General features: G+C 39.0%; 1 protein-coding gene across 1 annotated transcript in view; it reads right to left on the reverse strand.

Annotated features, from left to right (window-relative positions):
- The window catches only part of RAB11FIP2 (RAB11 family interacting protein 2), a 32,299-nt gene extending 14,499 nt beyond the window's left edge, over positions 1-17,800 (reverse strand). Inside the window, exons 1-3 of the mRNA XM_069020125.1 lie at positions 17,222-17,800; positions 6,068-6,510; positions 4,923-5,382 (exon numbers count right to left, since the gene is read on the reverse strand). Coding sequence (XP_068876226.1) covers positions 4,923-5,382; positions 6,068-6,510; positions 17,222-17,574 — 1,256 coding nt within the window. The 5' untranslated portion in view covers positions 17,575-17,800. The remainder of the gene's footprint in view (positions 1-4,922; positions 5,383-6,067; positions 6,511-17,221) is intronic.
- Positions 17,801-20,478: the final 2,678 nt, after the last annotated feature.

The following is a 20,478-nucleotide window of genomic DNA, read 5'->3' on the forward strand; positions in this document are numbered from 1 at the left end:
AAAATGTTAATGTTTGTTGAAATGTAGCAGACATCAGCTGTTCTTTAGACCTAACAATTTAATATGATCCAAACACATCGCTGTGATCAAGAGCCTCCTGTTTTCATGGCACCTCACTAATTTTTTAACAAATCTAATAATGACCATATCAAAATGCAGAGACATTGCTTATTTCAAACATTGCCTCCATTGGGAAAAACAAAACTGCAGTCCCTGATTTGTTTGGAACATGTGACATTGGAGAGACAGGCAGCTCTAACAGCCACATGTGATGAAGGGGGGAGAGAGGCTGAAGAAAATAACCACATTCAGAAATTACAAAGCAGAAATATGCAAAAGAGTTTAACGGTTGGGTTGGTGTTTTTTTCTTTTTGAGTTGCAAATTTGAAAAAAAGCCAAAGCAGTAAGAGAATACAGAAAAAAAAATTAAGTAATATTTTCATAATTTATGCTCCAATTCACCAGTGCCTAATATTATAAATATAAGCATTATTTTTAATTGTTATAGTGAAGCCTAATAAAATACAAGGTTGTTTCTCCTCCAGTATTCCATCTTCCACATTGCTTAGAATGTAACATACTTATTGCTACAACTTGAGATAAAGTGTAATCAGAATGCAGACACAAGCTTTATCTTCTTTTCTCTGAAGTATAACAATAGGTCAAGAAAATGCTACTTTAGATGGGTTTTTTAATGCGTCTCTAGATTCACATATATGTATATGTGTATCCACAGACACACACATTTTTTATGTGTGTATATATTTTATATATATATATATATATATATATATATAACTGCTTAGTAGAAAGCTTCCAAACACCTATCAATCCAGTTTCCCAGATCTGGAATTCAATCTGACTAGTAACAACCTGTCAGCTTTAAATATTGGACTATTTGTCTCCCTGTGTCCAGTGCCTAAGATCTTGTTAATTACCTAAACTCCCTTTCTGTAGGTCTTGTTAATTACCCGTCTCCTGTCTCAGAGGACCTTGTTAATAACTTGTACAATCTCTCTAAAAAGGTCCTAATAACACATTAAAATTAAAGATGCTTTTCTTTTAGCACTTGTCAAGTGGTGTAAATTGAGAAATTTTCACATCAGTTTATTAGCCTGTAGTGTAGTGTCATGTATTTTCCTAAACAAAAACAATTTCAGAAAAACGATGCACAAGCTTTGGTTATGGCACAAAACAATCTTTGTTTTCCAGGAGCACCCTCAGTTTCTTTAACTGTGTTCAACACAAAAGCCACGTGGCTTCTGACTGCAAATTAACCTCCTGAGAGCCATGACAATAGCAGTAATTGTAAGAATGAGTGCAATTTGAGGCAATATTAGGTAGAAGTTTCAAAACAGTGCATTAAGAAATATAAAACCAAAATTATTACTGGTAAATGCTGGCTAAGAGCGTTAGACGTTTGCTTAAAAATTCCTCATTGGTTGTATGATACAAAACCTCTGGAACTAACAGATTTTGTAATATTTGCAAAACCAGCATTTTTTGTTTCACTATGAGACTCCTGCATTTTTAAATTGTCAAGGAATCAGCTCATAAATATCTCTACTATGCCTGCAACAGACAATGGAACCCCCCAGTCTTAAGTAACACTGCAATATCTCATCTACAAAAACATTTAAAAAAATACTCATTTATCCACTCAGCATTTGCAGGAGGTAACAGAGTATCATCCCTATTTTACAGATTTAGCCAAAGCCATGGAACAAGCCTCTGCCAGATCAGAGATTAATAGAAATTAGGGGTCCATATTTTGTGATTTCCTGTCAATAAGGATTATATACAAACCAAATAGGTTTTGTTTTGCTTTTCCAAAATACTTCTAAAACCTTCTTGAAACAAAAATAATAAATAGTAGAAATAAAAATAAATTACAATTTTCAAATAATCCTGGCATGCTTGCTTTTAGAAAAAAAAAAAATCCTACAAGTGTTGCTGAACCACTTCTATAATTTTTGGATCAGCAACATGTGGAAGATGTACTTATCTTCATTCGTTTAATTAGTAAGAGTAATTAGTGACAGAGCATGCAGACAGCCAGCTAAGCACTGAAGGATGGGCTGGTGAAGGGCTATTCAGCAGCTCACCCAGCCAGCAGCTGATGTTATGAGCTGCTGTTCTCCATATTGTTACTGCTCAGTCAACATTACCAACCACAACTAATTAGGATGGACTTAAGCCTGACTCCAAGCTCACCAAAGTCACTGAAAAGCCTCCCACTAAGGTTACAGATGTGGCTTCAACAGCGCTGAGAACTTGACATTCACACTGTAAACATGAAGGAGTTGGGTTTGGTCGATTTTTTGGAGGGTTGGGAAAGAGGGCTGCTATGGGTTGCATTTTTTTCCTTCTACTTTGCTCTACGTCCAGCCTGGTCCCACAGACTGGATGTTGTTTTATGGCTACAGTGTGCCCCTGGAATACATCATCCAGCTGAATTTCATCAGACAGGAATCCAGTTCAGGATGTTCCATCACCCAAACCAAGGCTTAGCTAAGTGGGGTTAACTGGGAGATCCACCTGCAAAGCAAACACCTGATCCACAGCAGAACATTGATTTTGGACACACCTTAATAAAAAAAAACCTGCCTGGTTTACTTGCAGAAATGGCATTCATGCAAAAGAGTTTAATAGCACATTGAGTAAATAAGAAACAACCCAAAGTCTAAATTCCCTGTCTACACTTTCTGCATACTGAATTTGTTACCCAGCCTCATTTACTTTGTGCCCACATATTCATACAATTCTTTCTTCAGCATTACTAGTTCAAAAAATTAAAAATGGATTCCATTTGAGAAATACTCCACAGATAAAAGGTAAACTTAAACTGTAAACTTATTAAATATGCACATTTTGTATTAGTTTCTACTTCAAAAGAAAATAACTGTACAAGATACATTTGGAAGAAAGTAAACTAAGTCTAAAAGGTTCACACAGAACATCATAATGGAACATATAAAAATCAAGAGCTTCTAACTTAACTTACTGCATGCTAGATATTATGCCATAATAGCTGTCTCACAAAAAAGGTCAGAATGTTTACTATTTTTGGCTTTTTGAAAATAAAATAGTATCTATTTGTCTTATCAAAAGTTTATGTTTACATAAAAGTCAAGAACTAGTAAAAGGGACTCTCATACAAAGAAGGAAACAAATGACTAGAGTCCTTCTGAATGGGCACTGTGATGAGCTTTTTAACTACAAAACAAAGAAAAAAAGTCCATCGTGATTACCATTAAGTTTTATATTTATCAAGATCTGCTGCATTCAAGAACTTCAAAAGATTTCACTACTTACATCTAGCATCTGCCTGAATGCAGTTTCACTTTAAAAAAATTAAATACTATGTAATTTTAATTGTTATTTAAATTATTTCTCTTTAAAGGAGCTTATTTAAATGGAAGTTTAACTTCTGACAAACCAATCTACAACCTAACCTTACACTAACCCAGAGAAATACTTCATTAAACAAAAAATATTCTAAGATTGTCTATAAACATGTTATTTAAGACATTAGGAACTGACTTGGCTCACAGAAGGCACTAAGAAGATAATTTGTTGAGGTCTGGATGAGCTTCTAGCAACAAATTCTTTTCCACAGCAGTTCCATTTCAGTTCATTTACCAAATGCACAGCCATGATTAGTTTTGTTAAGAAAATGATTCTAAGTTTAAATCAGGAGTGCATGCATTCTAACCCATGAAAAAAACTGAGCTGGGACACAATAAGATCCCTCTGTTCTAAAAGAACAAGATAATAAGAAACATTTTTCTTCTAAAAGAAACTACTCCTGTGTCATTAATTAAGGAATTAATACACAGGAAAAGGTGAATTTTCTAGAACCATGTTTTCCATTTAAAACAGTGATTGATCTTACAGCCTTTAGATTCCAGTTTGAAGCATTTTAATTTTAAATGCATTTTCTACTAAATTTCAGTCATTACATAGAAATGAATCATTACCTTGAAAAAGCAAGGTCTGCTAATTTCTGGCATTTATATACAAAAAAAAAAAAGAATGCAAATGAATGAAAGTTAATTAACTTCTTAAACGTTTATCTATTGTGACCAGTATATGTGGGTGGGAATGTACATAAATATATATATATTTTTACATATAAAAAGAGAGACAGACAGGATATCTTTCTCACTAGCTAACAAAACCCAGAAAAGAAACTAACTGTGGGTTACACTTTTTTTTTTTAAGGAAAACAAGTAAAGCATTGATAGACAAACAGAGATTAAAATGGATTATTTAAATCAAAGTTTCTTATCAGCCCTTGTAACTTAATTCATTCTGCTCAATACATGAACTGCTGCCTCGTGCAATGATTCCAATATACATCAAACTCAGCAAAGCTGCAGTGAGCCAAATGAATTCAAGTGAGATAAGTGGTCATGTGGGTGCTCCCATTTAGAATGTTCTTTAATTCTTGTACTCTAACATATAGAACCTAAATACTCTTTTTTCCCCCCCAAATAGTGATATCCACAGGATTTCTTTTCACTACTCCCATTTTCACCACTCTTTTAGTTATTCAATTTCCTCTTTCCCTTACACTTTAAACCTTTCGCTCTCAAAACCTCACTTAGGGCAATGTAACTATTAACAACGAATGTTCAGTTTAAGCAGAAGACTTCAGGGAGAGCCCATTCTGAAGCACAAACAGGTCTTCCACAAACACAAGCACCCAAGAACATTCACAGCACATATCAGTAATAAAATGTCACTTCAAAAATAAGTATGAAACAATCAAATTATATAAAAAGTTCGTAACTTTTACTTAGAAACAGACAAGCACTGATATAATCATGTATAAAGCCGAGATTGTGCTCCTCAACACTTCCCATTTTCATTTATATAACATGTTCAAGATATCAGATTGAAATACAGCAAAAACCTACCTTGAAGATGGCAACATGCTTGTAGGCTTGAAGTTTGCCATAAACGGATTAGTCGAATCATAATCAAAACTCTCCTGATGAGCTTCCCCAAACGCACTCGGTGATTTCAAGTCAGTAGAACTCTCTGATCCCCCATTGCTAAGTTTATCTGACCTCTTGCTATCTTTTTTTCCAGTCACTCTTTCAAAAAGACTAACTTTCTCTTTCTTCTCTTTTTTAATTTCTTTTCTGATCTCAACAGGTTTGGAAAACAGACTTATGTTTTGATCCCACGTTGCTGGGCTTTCTTCAAATGGATTCTTCTGTCTTGGCAGTGTAGCAAATTTTTGGGGTAACGAAGCACTCACATTAAATGGGTCATTTTGTGCTTCAAGTGCAGTTTCATCAACTGTGCTGTCAAGTTGGTTCATTTTAGAAGTATCAACACTTAATGTCCTTCTGTGTGGAGATTTTAGACTCCCTGCAAACAATCTGTCATTAGTATATTATCAATGAGACACTATATCACAGTTTACGACATGTAGAAAACCCATTCTAGCTTAGATCTAGAAGCTTTGCAATTGAGTCTCAGTTCAGAACACTGGTGAGTAACTAAGCTATTAAAAAAAATTAACAGCTGTGGCCTCGATTTCATGTTTCAGAAAAGTTTATGGATAGGCACCACAGGAAATTTTTGTTTCCTGCATGAAAACAAAGTTCTGTAGAGAAGACAGCTATGACTGTTGTGCCATTCCAGAAAGAGACAATAGTATGTCAGTGCACAATAACTTTGAACAATGCAAAATACTCTCAGTTCTTTGTACAAATGAGGTTTAAAATCTGGTGATAGTTTTTGACTTTTTAATTAGACTTACTTTTCACAAGATGCTATTTCACCTAGAGTCCCCTCTGGAATGCAATATACTCTCAGATGAGGACATAATAAGAGAAAATGCTAAATTATCATACATTATGAGCCGTGTGAGTTATTTCTTATGCCCAGAAACAGCAATTATGAGCTACCAGCAACTAAAGAAAGTGTAAAAAATAGGCCAGCAATATCTTAACATTTTGGCCTTTTAAGTGCTTCATGAACTGAAGCACCAGATTCTGAATGCTCTAACAGCAGTGAGCTGTAGCTCTAATGAGTCATGAGTTTTACTTACCACCTTCATCAACTGAACCAAAGGACTCCAGCTGACGCCTGAAAAGATGGGAGTAGCCAACAGTGCTGGATTTCATTTTCTCTGAGGAGATGTGTGGTCCTGTTAGATCTGACATGGAGTGGGCTGAGGACAGCCGCTGAGGTCCCAAGAGGAAAGGTTTTTTTGGTTTTGATTTCATTTGCACTTCACCACTACACACATCTAGATTTGCATCAGGTATGTGAGTGCTTGGGATGATTGCAGAGGATGTATCTGAAAACGTCCCATCATTTTTCCGACCCTTCATTTTGTCTTTTAGTTTAGCAAATGGGGATTTGGTTTTGTCCTTCATTGACAAATCAAACATACTTGCTGTCATGTTATTCCTCATAAACTGAATATTGACGTTTATTTCTCCTCTGTCTTTAGTTCTCTTCCCTTGTCTGGATTCTAGGGGAAACCACCTTCAAGGAGAAAGAGTGCAAATTAAGTTGTGTTTTCTGGAGACTACTCATTACACTCTGGTCAGTTGGTTAATGCATCTGGTTAGAACAATTTAAAGTATGAAAACCCAAATCCTACATCGAAGATTCAACCATTCTTGTACTAAAAAACTTCTTTGTTTATATTTGTTTTCAATGAGAAAACTTAATAACTAAGCAAGACGAAGTTCTTTACAGTGTTCACCTGTTTCAAAATCAAAATCAACTCTGGAAGCTGACTAAACTTTATCAAAGCTAATGGGCTTCCATCTGCTTACAAAGGAGAATTTGTACTTAATTATAAATATAGATACATTTTATTTAATTTTTTTATAGTTTTCAAGTGTCCTTTATTTAGTAGTGATGTGTATTAATGTATTCTATGTGGCAACTACTTGATCTAGTGACCTTTTCTCCTTTGATTTTGCTCAGGTTTATACACTGGCAAACATTTTCCACTCTTTCCTCTAAGCACTGGTTAAGATTTATGTCAACTGCAGCAACACTGGCTAAGAAATATCTGAGAGCCCTGAACAGCCAGCTACCATTTCAATTCTGCAACTGCCTCCCCTCTGGATGCTGACAGTAACTCCACAAGCACAACTGTGAGCACGTAGGTGTATCCAACAGCATCCTCTCTTTTGCAGGTCACCAGCAGGATTAACTTCAGAAATATTTCCTTTGGAACCATGACGTAAATCCCCACTCCTTGAAAAGAGATCAAAGGTGTGATCAGCTGCTTCAAAAAGCCAAGTGTGCTTCTTTGCCAGGTCCAGCAAAAGCTTTATCATTATCCAAGTGTCTTATTCATTCCCTATTGTGCTGCATTGTCCCATGGAAGCATCTGCAGAATTATGGCTCAATCTTCCCTCCACAGCTTTACCTAAATGAATGACCAACACACAATCCCTCCTCCACAACCATCACCGAGAGCCTTTCCCTTTTTCAAAAAGGGGCACAAGGGCATATTTCAGATCCACCAGCTCCAAGGAAGTGCTCTAACCCCACTGTCAGGAGAAATCCATGCATACGGACTCCCACAACAGTGCCTTACCATGAGTAACTTTTGAATTGGAGAGACTAAGAAATTAAATTCTCTATTAACAGATACAAAATTGATGATACAGTTATACATACATGCCTTTTTTTGTTGTTGTTGTTGCTTTGTGATGTTCACAAGATTTTATATTTCATACTAAAGTAGAATAATTAAGAAATATCAGACCTCCTCTGTTCTGGCCCTGAACAACATGAATCCAGACCAGTAGACCCAGAAGCTCAAACCAGTAGAAGGATAATTAAATCTTTTGGAAAAAAACTTTTCTTGCGTTGTGAGGTAACTTCATTTATATACTTTAAATGAAATGCAAAACCTGGAATATGTATCTGAAGAAGATGGATTGTTTTTCCTTTTAGTTAATAATGTTTCACTTCTTTGGTAACTGATTCCAGAAACACTTTAAGTCATCTATAGAGTCCTTAGAGAAAACACACACAGAACCAAGAGTCAGTTGCCTTTGTGCTACATAACATGGCAAAAACTGAAGACAAGATAGCCTATTTCTTTAAAACTCTTTAAAAGAAAATATGTTTACATATTCCCTTAAAAAATACAAACAATACACAGCCATAATGAGCAACCCCTTGCTCAGACAGATCCTGTCTCTGCAGATAAAAAACCCCAACAAAAACCATCCTGAATCTGAGAAAGCTGTCCCATGGTTCCTCAGCCACCCACTAAACATACACACCAGTACAAATAAGGCTCGTGAGTGTTTCAAGAAATGCAGAAGGCAGAAAGGACTTCACTTTCTGACATTCAAATGTAATGGCTCAGCCTACACTGTAACAAAACATTCCCTTTTTCCCTCTCCTCACAGGGTTCAAACATTAATACTCTATCTCTGATAAAACTGGTGAATTCTTGTTTCTGCTTAGGAATTACCGAAACTTTAAACTGATGAATGACACTTGTTAACTTGTCTTAGAACAACAAGAAGACATAAATTCTTAAGCTTTTGCTATGTGGAAGAAGGTCTTTTATTTTAAAAATTCATTTAACTCCATTATTGGCATTCTTATCACTAATCAACAATGCTGTGTCATTACCAGCACTTACCTGTTAAGGGCAAATGCCATGCACCATTTTGACATTTACCTCTTCTTAAAAAGAAGCACACAACTAATACCTTGCCTTCACAGTTTCTACATTTCTTTTCAAAGTAGACCTTGAAGAACTTGACATTAAAAATAAGTTCAGCTGGGCAAACAAAGAAACTCTCCCTAGGAAGACAACAGAAGGTCCTGCTGGAACCAGGTTCAATACTGCTACTGATTCCAACAGAATTTAATCATAAACTCTTCTACTCCAGCAAAATTCCTCTGGTCTTCAGTGGAATTTCTATTTGAATAATGATTCCTGGGTCAAATCTTTGCATGAAAGACAGATATTTAATTTTCACAGGCATTTCAAGGAGGCTTCTTTGTTACCTTGGAGAGTTTATCTTGTTTTAGTTATAATGAAGGTTCCATATGCTTCAGCTCATAACAAGACAATACGAGAAGCAGACTCAAATCATGATTTTCTTCAAAATTCAAAGGCAACTAATTACTTTTTTAAACAGATGAGAACAAATGCAGGCAATGCATTTATGTGGAGCTGCACGTGAATGAGCAACCAAGTCTGTAAATGTTTCTTATTAGAATCTGTTTCGACAACACACAGGCGTGAGCAGCAAATAGAAAAAACAGCTTATAGAGGAGAGAAAAAAGAATCGGAAAATGAAGTCCGCTGTTTTCAGATAACAACATTTGGGTCCTAAACCACTAAATTCCACTATACTACTGCCAATTTAAAAAATTGAAATGTATTATAAAAGCCAATAAAACTTGCTATTTTGGTTTTGTTTACAATACTTTTAGCCACAATAAATGCTCCATTTGTCAGGCTGCCATGAGCTTATTCTATAGAAAGCCTGTACAAAGTAGGAAAATAGCCAATAACATACATGAACAAAACAGGGTGGCTTTTATGAGAGCAGATGCCCTTTTACTTAATAACCAAATATTACATCCAGTCTTCCAGACAGTCTTTATTTAAACAGACCTTGTACAAAGTCTGGTAAATTTTTCCAACTTCAAAGGAAGCCCTATTGCCTTTGGAATCACATTTATTCTTCTTGCTCTCACCTTCAAATATTCTGTAGGGCAATGTCCTCCATACACCCTCCAACTTTTTCCCTATGGCTTTCATCAGAACAACCCCTGCTTCTTTCTCTCGTCTGTTTTTCAGGGTGCTAATGGGCTCTGCCTGTCTTGCACAGGTTTCTGTTAATTTTTACTTTTAAGTATTCTATAAATTGCTGCTCTGCATGCTGACAATTTTCTCGAACGTGCGAAGAGAAGATCAACATGCAAGGCTAAAGAGGAAAAATCCTGCTGACCAGGCAGCCCTGAAAAGCTAAACCCCTATGTGAAGCAGCAGGGCTACTTCCTAACCACAACAAAAGCAGTTGATTCTGGCCACACCTACAATTAGGGGTGGAAAAAGCAAACTCTCATAACTTGTGCAGTATTACCAGCAAGGAACCCTTCACCTTAGGAAAGGCAGACAGGAAGGGTAAGGAGAAAACTGAAATAAGCTACTACAAATGAGCAAGTTACAAAATCATGGCCTATTTCATTTTAATAGCTAGTGATCTACAAACAGTCTTTCAGCTGTTTGTTCCTCCCCTTTTCTGATTTTACTTGTTCTCCAAATCTGCCACAGAATTTCCAAGTCTTATCCCTCTCTCTCTCCTTTAAAGAAGCATCACTCAGCCTATTCTGCTCACCATGTAACAGCGAACAGGATGGGCTGACAGCATGGGTAAGAAAAAGCACTACCTAATTTCAATTACATTTTAATTACACATTTTAACAGCCTCCAAAAGCATTGGGTAACTTGTCTACCAATCTCAACAGGAATCAAGTGTTCCAGCCAGCACATTCAACCTGTGCATGACAGACGATCTCCCAACTCCAAACATGGAAAGTATTGAAGGAATTTTCCCATCTTTCTGCTTCTCAAATATATCACTCTGCCTTCCCTCTACCAGTAATCATCTGTTGAACTGATCTAGTTTTGCTTTGCTGAAAGCATTAGATTGCACCCGAAGAATTTTGCAAGATATTTATTCTAATTCACAAATTATTGTAGAAATTTTGCAAAAAGCCACACAATCATCACAGCATCCGCCAAGGCTTCTGACCTTGAGTTTACAGGCAAAAATTGGCATCATGATCTGCTGCACAGTAATGAGGGGTATTTGCTATACAGGCAGATACTTCTAAACTTATCCCTAAAACAGACCATCAGAATCTCAATGATAGAACATGTCCATCAGCTGTCACAAAAATGAAGTTGATGACTACTGTCATGCTAGATGCACTGAAGAAACTTGCTCTACAAAAGCCCCCTAACATAAATGTCCACAGCTTATTGATAAAAAAACAACATCCAAAGCCCAGAACTGTCTGACATTTTCATTTAGCAGCGTATGCACTTTGAAAAATACAGAAGTATGTTTTGTGATAAATCATTCCAATACCACACTGAGAGACTGCCCCAAAAGTCAGCAAGCAGGAAAATTAAGGCAAGGGGCTGAGCACAGACTACATCGTGTATGACGGGAAATTAAGAAGAAAATAAATTATTTATTAAAATAAGTGATGACACTCCCAAAGATGAATACTCTTACTTTCTGGAAGCCAACTGAAATGAGATACTCAAAGCAGTTTAAAATAAATACTACAGAGTGACACTGTAACACCACAAAACATATGGGAACTGACAGCTATCACAACACCCTCACTAAAGGGTTTGCTAACATCAACTGGAATCAAAGTCATTAAAGTCGTCTTAGTTTACTTATTATTTTGGCTAAAGACTATGTGTGAATACTTTTATTTTAGAAACAAAATAACTGAAGGTATGAGAATTAAAGCCAGTTATTTGAATTGAGTGTGTGTGCGAGCATGTGTGTATGTGCACAGAAAATGGAGAAGCATATCAATCCAGATGGCACTTTGACTCTGACTCAGAATTATGATGTATTGAGAGGATGTGCATGGATTTGTTGTCAAAATGTAAATGCTGGGAATATTACTAAGTAATTTGAATAAAGCTGTAACTGGGCAAAACTTTGTTTTCTCCCATAACCATCTTTCTCTTCTGTTCCTCACTACTCACATTCCTTCTTATTTTTTTTTCTATTTAATGAGTGGTACCACAAAACAAGCTGCCTGGAATCTCCAGGCTGCCCTTTATTTCTGTGCCTTTAACGAATTTCTCAGTTACTACTCTTCCCACTTTTGACTTGAGTGGAATAAGATTTTTCTCTTGCTCTAACCACAATAAAGACATTTTCTGTTACACCCTGCCATTTCCACTATTACTGAAGTTCATCCCTTAAAATGCATTTTTCTGGTTTAAACTAAAGTTAAGACTAAAAATTAGTAAATAATAGTGTGTTATGTTTTGTAGAAATATCATTAAAATGGTTCCCACTCATTAACAAGTACCAAGCCCATATATTATCTATTTACTTGTTTGCTTGTTCATAATTCCAGATGTATTTGAAGCCACCTACTCAAGTGCTTGCCTCTTGCTTATGCTGATACAGATGAGAGAGAGGACAGAGCAGAGGCAGTTGAAGAGGGAGCTCATATCCAAGACAGAGGCTGCCAAGAAAGAATTCACATTAATTTGGAAAAAGTCACACAATTTGCATATCTTGCAGGAAGCTAAGCAGCACTAAAGTAAGTGCCTACAACACAGAGGTACTGATCATGGTCAACCATTAGTTCTCTTTGTTTGTTTGCTGAGAAGCTGGTTTTGACTTTTTTATTATCAATATAAGTGGATAAGTATCTTTAGAAAAGGCCAAGATTCCTTCACTGTTTATGCTCAAGCAAGCATTTCTTTTAACCAGTGCTGCAATTTGTATCTGTGTGGAGGGGAGTGCTGTTGAGGTATTATAGACTCCAGGGAGAAGAGGAACTAAATCACAAATAAAAGATGTCTCCTCTGACATTTCCATAAGAAATAATAACTCTACATCACCTGCCTCCTCAAATTTATAGCATTCCAAACAAGTGTTGCATCTTAAATCAGCTGAACATACAATAAAATGAGCCGTCCACAAAAGCTCACAAAGGAATGGACAATAAACAGAGTGGAATTAGTTAACAAGGATGAAGCAAAAGCCCAGGAAATAAGTAACATCAGGAAAGTTAACAGCAATTTGTTCTTTTAGTGCTGTGTTCATTTAGCCCTCAGGTGGAAAAAATCTAAGCACAGTCATTGTAAAAAACAACTGAAAAATGCTTCAGTAAATTCAGGCATGTCAGCAAATAAGTATTTTTCTTATTCCATGGTAACTCAAAAATTTGTCTTGATGCTATGCAATCAGATTATCAGCAGCATTAAGGCAACCATGAATTATAACTGAATTGAAATTATTACAAAAAAGAATATATTCTTTAAAACAATACATTAATTGATCATAATTTACAATTCAAATGGAAGAGTAAGAAGAGGTATATTTATTTTGCAAGAGCAGACGGAAAGAATTGTCCATGTATTTCTTAGGATGAATTAAAAAACCCATGCAACGTTATTGCAAAAAATAAAAGCCGTGTCACAAATGTAACATTTGAAAACTTTTGCTAAATACACTTTCATTTAAGCAGTTTTTCCAAAGCCTTTTGAACTGTAGTAAAATCTTTCAGCATCTGGAGTTTAGTTTTCAGCTCTGGAAAAAAGAGCAGAAGTAAAAAGTCCCTGTCCATTTCCAACTAAAGCAGAGATGTCAGAGACACAAATTTATGAACTTTCACAGTACAATGGGCATTGCTGCACTAAGGCAGAAAGAAAATGAACTGGGATCCTGCAGACGCTTTGGATGAAGTCTCTGGAAGAGATCTAGTGAGGGACCATCTGAGCCGCATCTGGATCTAACTGTTCCAGGAATTTTTACTTTTAAGAATTTGAAAAATCATCAGTTTCAGAAAGGAAAAGGACATTGTATGATGCTGTGTACAAAATTTTCCCTACCAAGTTATAGTAAATAGACTACTTTGTTTCATTAAGTCTAGAGCCAGAGCAAGTTTCATAGAACACAAGACAAATCCCATCATGAGGCCTCTGCCTGAAAACTTTACTGCAGGGAGTATTTGTCTTGAGATGTGACAAGTAACAAAAAAAGCTACACAGAAAATAAAGGATTATTTTTCCCTAACATAACGTTCCTGAGTCTGCAATGATTTTTGAAATTTATTTCTTCCAAATTATAAAATATTAAATTAAAGAAATATGTAAAAAGCGAAATGTCACACACCCCATGGTCTTCCTAGGAACTCGGAATCAGCTGGTAGCCTTCACTTCTCATACCTCCTTACTAAAAAAGCACTAGGGAATTGCTGACAGGGTTCAGCATTGTGCAGAATATTAAATATCTTTTTTGCAATACCCTGGTGACTCTTGAGTCTGTCTCTTACAGCACCATATGTACAGCTGTGTTGGAAAGAGGAAGCTATTAAATATATTAAAAAGTAGAAATATTACCAATAGACACTTCATCAAATAACTGGATCTCATTCATCCCCAAACAAAGCAAGAAATGTTAAGGTTACATCAACATAAGAAAATAACTCTGGATTTAATAACAGCACAAGCCTGTTGAACATATTTGAAAGTAAAAACATTGCTTAATAAAACAGATTAGTGTTTCTGAAACAATGAATATAGCTTTCAACCATCAGAATGCTTTGGTAACAAAGACATTGGACTTGGTTTTGAAAGGTGCTGGGTGTCTCAGTTCCCACACCATAGTCACAGTTAGAAGGTCTTTGGGTCCAAATATATTACCCTTAGTTTACTGCCAACACAGGACTAGGAATATTTTGTATCAAAAAGGATTTAATAAAGGGGAGGGAAAAAAGAGCATTTTGTTTGAGATTGCATTCGTAAATCGTTCTTGAAAGTTTGCCCTTGTCCCACACACATGCACAAATATTGCATCCACATCTCCAAGTAATGCTTAGAGGAGACAGCAAGGACACACCTGCGTGGCACAAGGGTACACAGGCACACAACCACAAACACTTCCCAAAAACATCTAAACTTAAGAACTCCGAGATACTTTGTTTCTAAAGTGAGTGGTAGAAATGACATTTTTGAGGTTTCTAAGCACCTAAAGACACCAAGGGGAAAACTGGACTTTCAGTGGCTCCTTCCTCATAAGAATTTAAATCAGCATTAAGTGAGAACGCACTGCCAAAAATCCCACTTGCCGCCCAGCCGCACTTTTACACTTACATAAGACTTTTACAAGTATGGCTGTTCGGCCCTAGAAGCCTAACACCCATCAACTTTTAATAAGATTTGCAATCTTAAATGCTCAAGTAACTTCTGAAGAAAGGACTTAGGCTGTTTGTAAAACTTTCCCCATAGGCCCCCATCTTGTGCAGCAGAGCTCGCAGGCAGCGCGCAGCGTTCCCGAGGAGCCGCGGCGATTTCAGTGGTGGTCTGGAAGGAACTGCTTCATGTCTACATAGCAGGAGTTCCTCTCTCACACTTCAGAGAAAGAAATGAGAAAATAACACCTATGGAGCCCTGCTAAGCATAACTTCCTATAAAAATACTGCAGATCTGAATGTTTATTTAACTATCACAAGGACTGTGTTACTTACCCCACTTAAAAATTTCTGGAATAATTTTGCAAGAATCCAGTACTACTTTTGCTAAAACTGGTGCAAGAGCCTATGTTTCTTTTTCTAGGGAGAAGAGGTTTTGCTACTCACAGTAATACAGGAATAATTTAGATATTTTACTCCAGTTTCTGAATACATATTTCTATCTAGATTTACATTTAGTAGCATTCCTCCCTCATTCATTCACCTTGTTTATCACCTTGTTGCTAGGTGTTGCAACTAAGGCAGATGCCTACTGACTTGCAAGATAATTACAACTAATGATTCAAGAATTTTTAAGATGCATGTCTAAAGAGCAGTGAAACTTCTTGCATCAAGCGTTAACAGAAATTAAGACCCTAAGGCTAAAGGCATTACCATATATTGCATCAAGATAACTGGATTGTCCCTAAAAAGGTAAGCAATTAAAAAGCGTAATACTCCAGACAGTGAACCCACAAGACATTCTGCAGAGACTTCTTCTTTCTTTTTTATGGTTTGTGAACATACTGTTTTGCAAAATAATCAGTCTACAAAAACAAACAAACACCATGGCAATGAGAGCTTTGACTTGTCTTTGGTGCTCTTCAACCTCAGCCATGCATTTAAGTAGCACCAGGTTTTGAGGTGGTTTCAGAAGAAACCGCAGTCTGACCAAAAAGGCCTGCTTGGTGTTAACCATATGGATTTCCACCTCCAACTGCCAACGCTGCTGGAGGTTCAACCCTGGCACAGTCAGAGACAGACAAGCGATGCCAGTCTTTTAGTGGCTTGGATGCAAAGTCCAGCACCTCACCACAGACCCACCATCACTATGGATACCAGACTTCAGTTTTAACAGCTGAGATTTGGGAACAGGAGCCTTGTACTCTACTGAAGAGACACCAGAGGAGGAAAAGCACCTGGAGTAGGAACTTTTTAACTGCTGCAGAAATATCTGTCAGTGTTCATATGTCACTGTCTACATAGAGCTCACTTGGAGGTCTCCATGCTGTTCTTATTCAGCTTCTGTGGGACAAGCATACCTAAACCAAACCCAAAGCATGGAGTCACAAGCATGCCTACAGTACTCTCATACCAACAGTTTGAGTTACAAATACACATGGAGGATAAATTATGCTGGTACCAAACACCTTTGTGTAACCATGTCCTGACTAGGAACCTTAAAACAACTTTACTCATTTAGTTGAGAAACTCAGAGAATTAGATAAGTACCGTTCAACTTAATAAACTGCTTTGATGCCTTTTTTTTTTAATTCCTTTTTTTTTTTTTTGCATTCCAGTGCCTGAACTTCCTGGCAAACACAATTTTATTTGAAAAAGGCTTATGTAGGTACTGATGGAAGCTACCACAAGAGCCAAAATTTCTTTTCAGGCTTCTCAGTTAAGGCCTGCTGTACAGTGCAGCCTGTGGGATCGTGGCCTAAGATTAATCAGGACCAGCAAAGCACTGTGCTGTTGTGGTAAGCCTTCATTAAGTCACAGTTCATTGACCACTAAAACATAAATATAAAATATTTAAAGACACATAGTTGAAGCAACTGAAGGAAAACAATTTTAAAGAGAACCACACCAGGTTTCAGGGCATCTGAGTCTCACGCATGGTTCAAACTGAGGTAGGAGTTGAATGGGGGTATGGCCCTGCCAGAACAAAGAAAAATGCTTAGAAAAACAGACTGTAATGAGTTCATGTTACACACAAGAGTTTGTCAGAAAAGTTAACGTTATTGACAGTCCTTCCCTGTGCACAGTAAGCATTTGATTACAGTAAACTTCTCTTGGAAGAGGTCAGGCCACAATGACATAACTGTATAGGTTAAGAGACTGGAACACAGAATTGACAGAATTAATTTCATTTCAACGTATGTACATTCATAGTAATGCTATTATTTCCCACCCTCCCCAAGTGCAACTGTCCCAGGAATACGAATTATAATGAAAAAAACCAACCATCACTTACTCTGTTTTCCGCCTTTGCTTGTCTTCAAATATATCATTCAGGTTTATGGCCACCTGTCCTAAAAACCTGTCCAGCCCCACCAGTGACCTGTGCATGACAATCAGGTACAAGATGTACTTTTCTGGATTCTCCTGCATGAGTAATCCAGGGAGCTCAAAGGAGGCCTCTTCTTTCCAGATGGGATCCAGGGTCTTCTCAGCCACCGAGGTGGAGTACTTCTCCTTGCCCAGCTGTATGATGGTGTAGGCATCGTTGCTGCCATTTTTGCCTTTTGGCTTCAGACCTTTGGCTTGAAGGACCGTAACTTGCACGTGAGTTGGGAACCACTTCTGGGCTTGCTCTGCCAACATCATCTTTGAAGGTCGCAGCAGCAGCAGCAGCAGCAGTAACAAACGCAAAGTCTGTCAGTCCTCGAGTGACTGTGTAAGGGCACTTACGGCGGAGACACCTGTCAGGGGCTCAGCTGGTCCTTCCTCTAGCGCTCCTGGCCGCGGGTGGCCCTCACCAGCCCACGGGTCCCCCCCTTCCCCGGCAGCCCCACCTGCGGCTCCATGGCCGGGGGCTGCAGGTCCCGCCGCAGCCGCGGCCCCGCCGCCCTCCCGCGCCCGGCCTGGCCCTGCCCGCCGCTGCCGCCGGCCCGGCCCCGCGCCGCCCCCAGGGCATCCCCCGGGCAGGGCCGCTCCGCCGCGGGGCCCCGCAGGCCGGCGGCGGCCTCCCCCTGCTCGTCCCGGCTCGGTGCCGGCGGGAGCTCGGTGCCGGCGGGGGGGCTCGGTGCCGGGCTGCCCTCCCTGCCTCCGTCAGTCCGCCCGTCCCCGCCGCGGCCGCCTCAGCCTCTCGCCGCGCTGCCCCCCCGCCGCCGCCCGGCCTGACGGGCCGGCTCCGCCGCTTCCGCCTTCCCCATGCTGCGGGCGGCGGCGGCGGTCAGAGGGCAGAGGGCAGGGTTCGCCCCCTCCCTCTCTTCCCTTCGCCGCCGTTCCCCGGCCGCCCGGACAGGCGGTGCCCAGCGTACCGAGCACCCCCGCTGCCCGCGGGCAGGGCCGGAGAGGACGCGGCTCCCCCGGGCGTAACGGAGTGCTGGGTTCCCGGGGGCCCCTCCCGGCTGAGATCCCCGTCCCGTTAATTAATTCATCGCTATTTTTATTTCTAGAGCGGGCAGAGAGTTCTGCAGGAGCTGTGGAGAGGAGGGAACTTGGCTAAAGGCGTCTATTGTTACTATTATTCAGTATTAGGGGCTCGGGGGCGGCCATGGAGGCAGCCGGGAGTGGTGCTGCTCTGGAGCCCACCCTGCTGCCTACGGCTTCGGGAACTTCTTTATTTTCAGCCCCATCCACCCGCCCTGGCAAATCTCTTGGATTTAAATGAGAGAGCAAAAATTACAAAATACAAAAGTATTAATAAAAATAATATTATACAAGATGTTTTGAGGACACATAATTTTTCTGATTGTACACCTGGAGCCTGCGCGTGTTTACATGCGCACCTGTAAGCAGAGTCACAGGTATTAACATTGTTTTTACCCAAATTAAAAAAAACTAGGGCTGCAAGGCTGTGTATCCCACCCCTGCAAACCATAAAAAGCAGGGAAAGCAGCAGCCAGGTCAGATAATACTTCACCCACTACCCCTCACTCATGAGCTCCTGGTCCATGGCTAACAAGTTAGTGAGCAAAAAAACCTTAGGAGACCTTCTCATACAGCTGAGACCTACCAGAAATGAAAAACATAAAACTGAAGGCCATTAGGGAGAGTAAAGTATGATGCTGCCCACAATACCTAGTGCCGAGCAAGTTATTGTACAGGGCCATAAACGGTTGGGGATCACCAGTTTACACACAGTCATTAGCCTAAGTCCCAGATCATGTCATCTCTGTACACAATTTTAATAAATACTTCATTGACCCTCAGTTTTTGGCTGGCAGTTATAGCTGTCTGCATGCTGTGAGAGTTAACACAGAATTGGCACTTCTTTCCCGTATTGTGTCTGATTTTTGTTGATATGAAAATAGATGGTCCAGTCGGAAATGGTAACTTCAATACACGGTCATATTTAGGCAAAAACATGTAAATGGATTATCTAGGGTAGTAATTTCTGAAACAGTTACAAATGCTATGGTTGTCTGTCTTGGTTTGTGATACTGAGATGCTAATGGTCAATTAAGGCTGCAGGTCAACTCTTTGGTATAAATCACCATCCCCCTCACCTGAAAACCCCTTCCCCTACTCTGCAGCTGTCATTCTTCCACATCCTCAGGTATCTTTCCCAAATGTTTCACAATGAAGCTCCCAGGAGGAGCTGCTGTACTTGGGGAAAGAGTTGCTGTACTTCAGGCTGGAAGAGCCAGAAGGGATTATGGTGCCAGTGTTCTGCAGGAGACTTGGGCCATGGGGGAAAGCCATGGGGTTCTTGTTGGAAAGTAGAGAGACTTATGTACATTAGAATATTTCTGAAATTAATTTTGCCACATACAAATTCTGTTTTAGTAGAATAATCTTCATTGCACTGAATAGAAACCAAGCATGATGAACTCATCAAATCAAAACAAGAAATGAATTTTAGGTAGGCAGAATGTATTTATTTACTAGAAATTTAAGTCAAACATCATATCTTGCATGCTGCATCTTAGGAAAAGTTTTATGAGTTTTTACAACAGGCACGTTTTGTGCTTTTTGCTTGCCTTTTATTGGTATTCTCTAATTTCTTATTATTGTCTCTTCCTAGACAGGGGCTGACTGGAATACATGTGCACACAGCTGAACAGGGGAAGGTGGAAGAACTTTTGTACTGCTGCAGACCATACATCAATGCAATACCCAATCTGCCTTAACTGCTTTCAAAAATAAACAGATTATTAGTCCTCCACTCCTTATGTGCAATCTGGCATGTGAGAAAAGGAGTGTGGAACCTTTCCCCTTTCTCCTCTCTGCTCAGCTGGTGGAGCATGCACTGGGGAGATGCCCTCTCAACTCCTCCACCCCTGTGCTTGAAGAGAATTCTGCTCAAAGGTGCGCCAGATATGTTTTATTTCCTCTTATATCCCTCTAGGGTCAAGCTGAAAGCTGGCCTTTTGATTGTGTCCTCTCTGGAATAGGGTAATTGTCATCTTCTGGAATGTAAAGTGGGATATAAATGACAAAATATCTCAGAGAAATAATGATATCTCCAGCAACACAGTGTCCCCTGGCACTATGTTAGAGCATTAATCCAGAAATGACTCAGATTTTCATTCACTAAGCCACCATGACTGCTCAGTGCCTGTA

This window comes from Aphelocoma coerulescens, chromosome 6 (genome assembly GCF_041296385.1).
Source record: "Aphelocoma coerulescens isolate FSJ_1873_10779 chromosome 6, UR_Acoe_1.0, whole genome shotgun sequence".
In the NCBI taxonomy this organism is placed as follows: domain Eukaryota; kingdom Metazoa; phylum Chordata; class Aves; order Passeriformes; family Corvidae; genus Aphelocoma; species Aphelocoma coerulescens.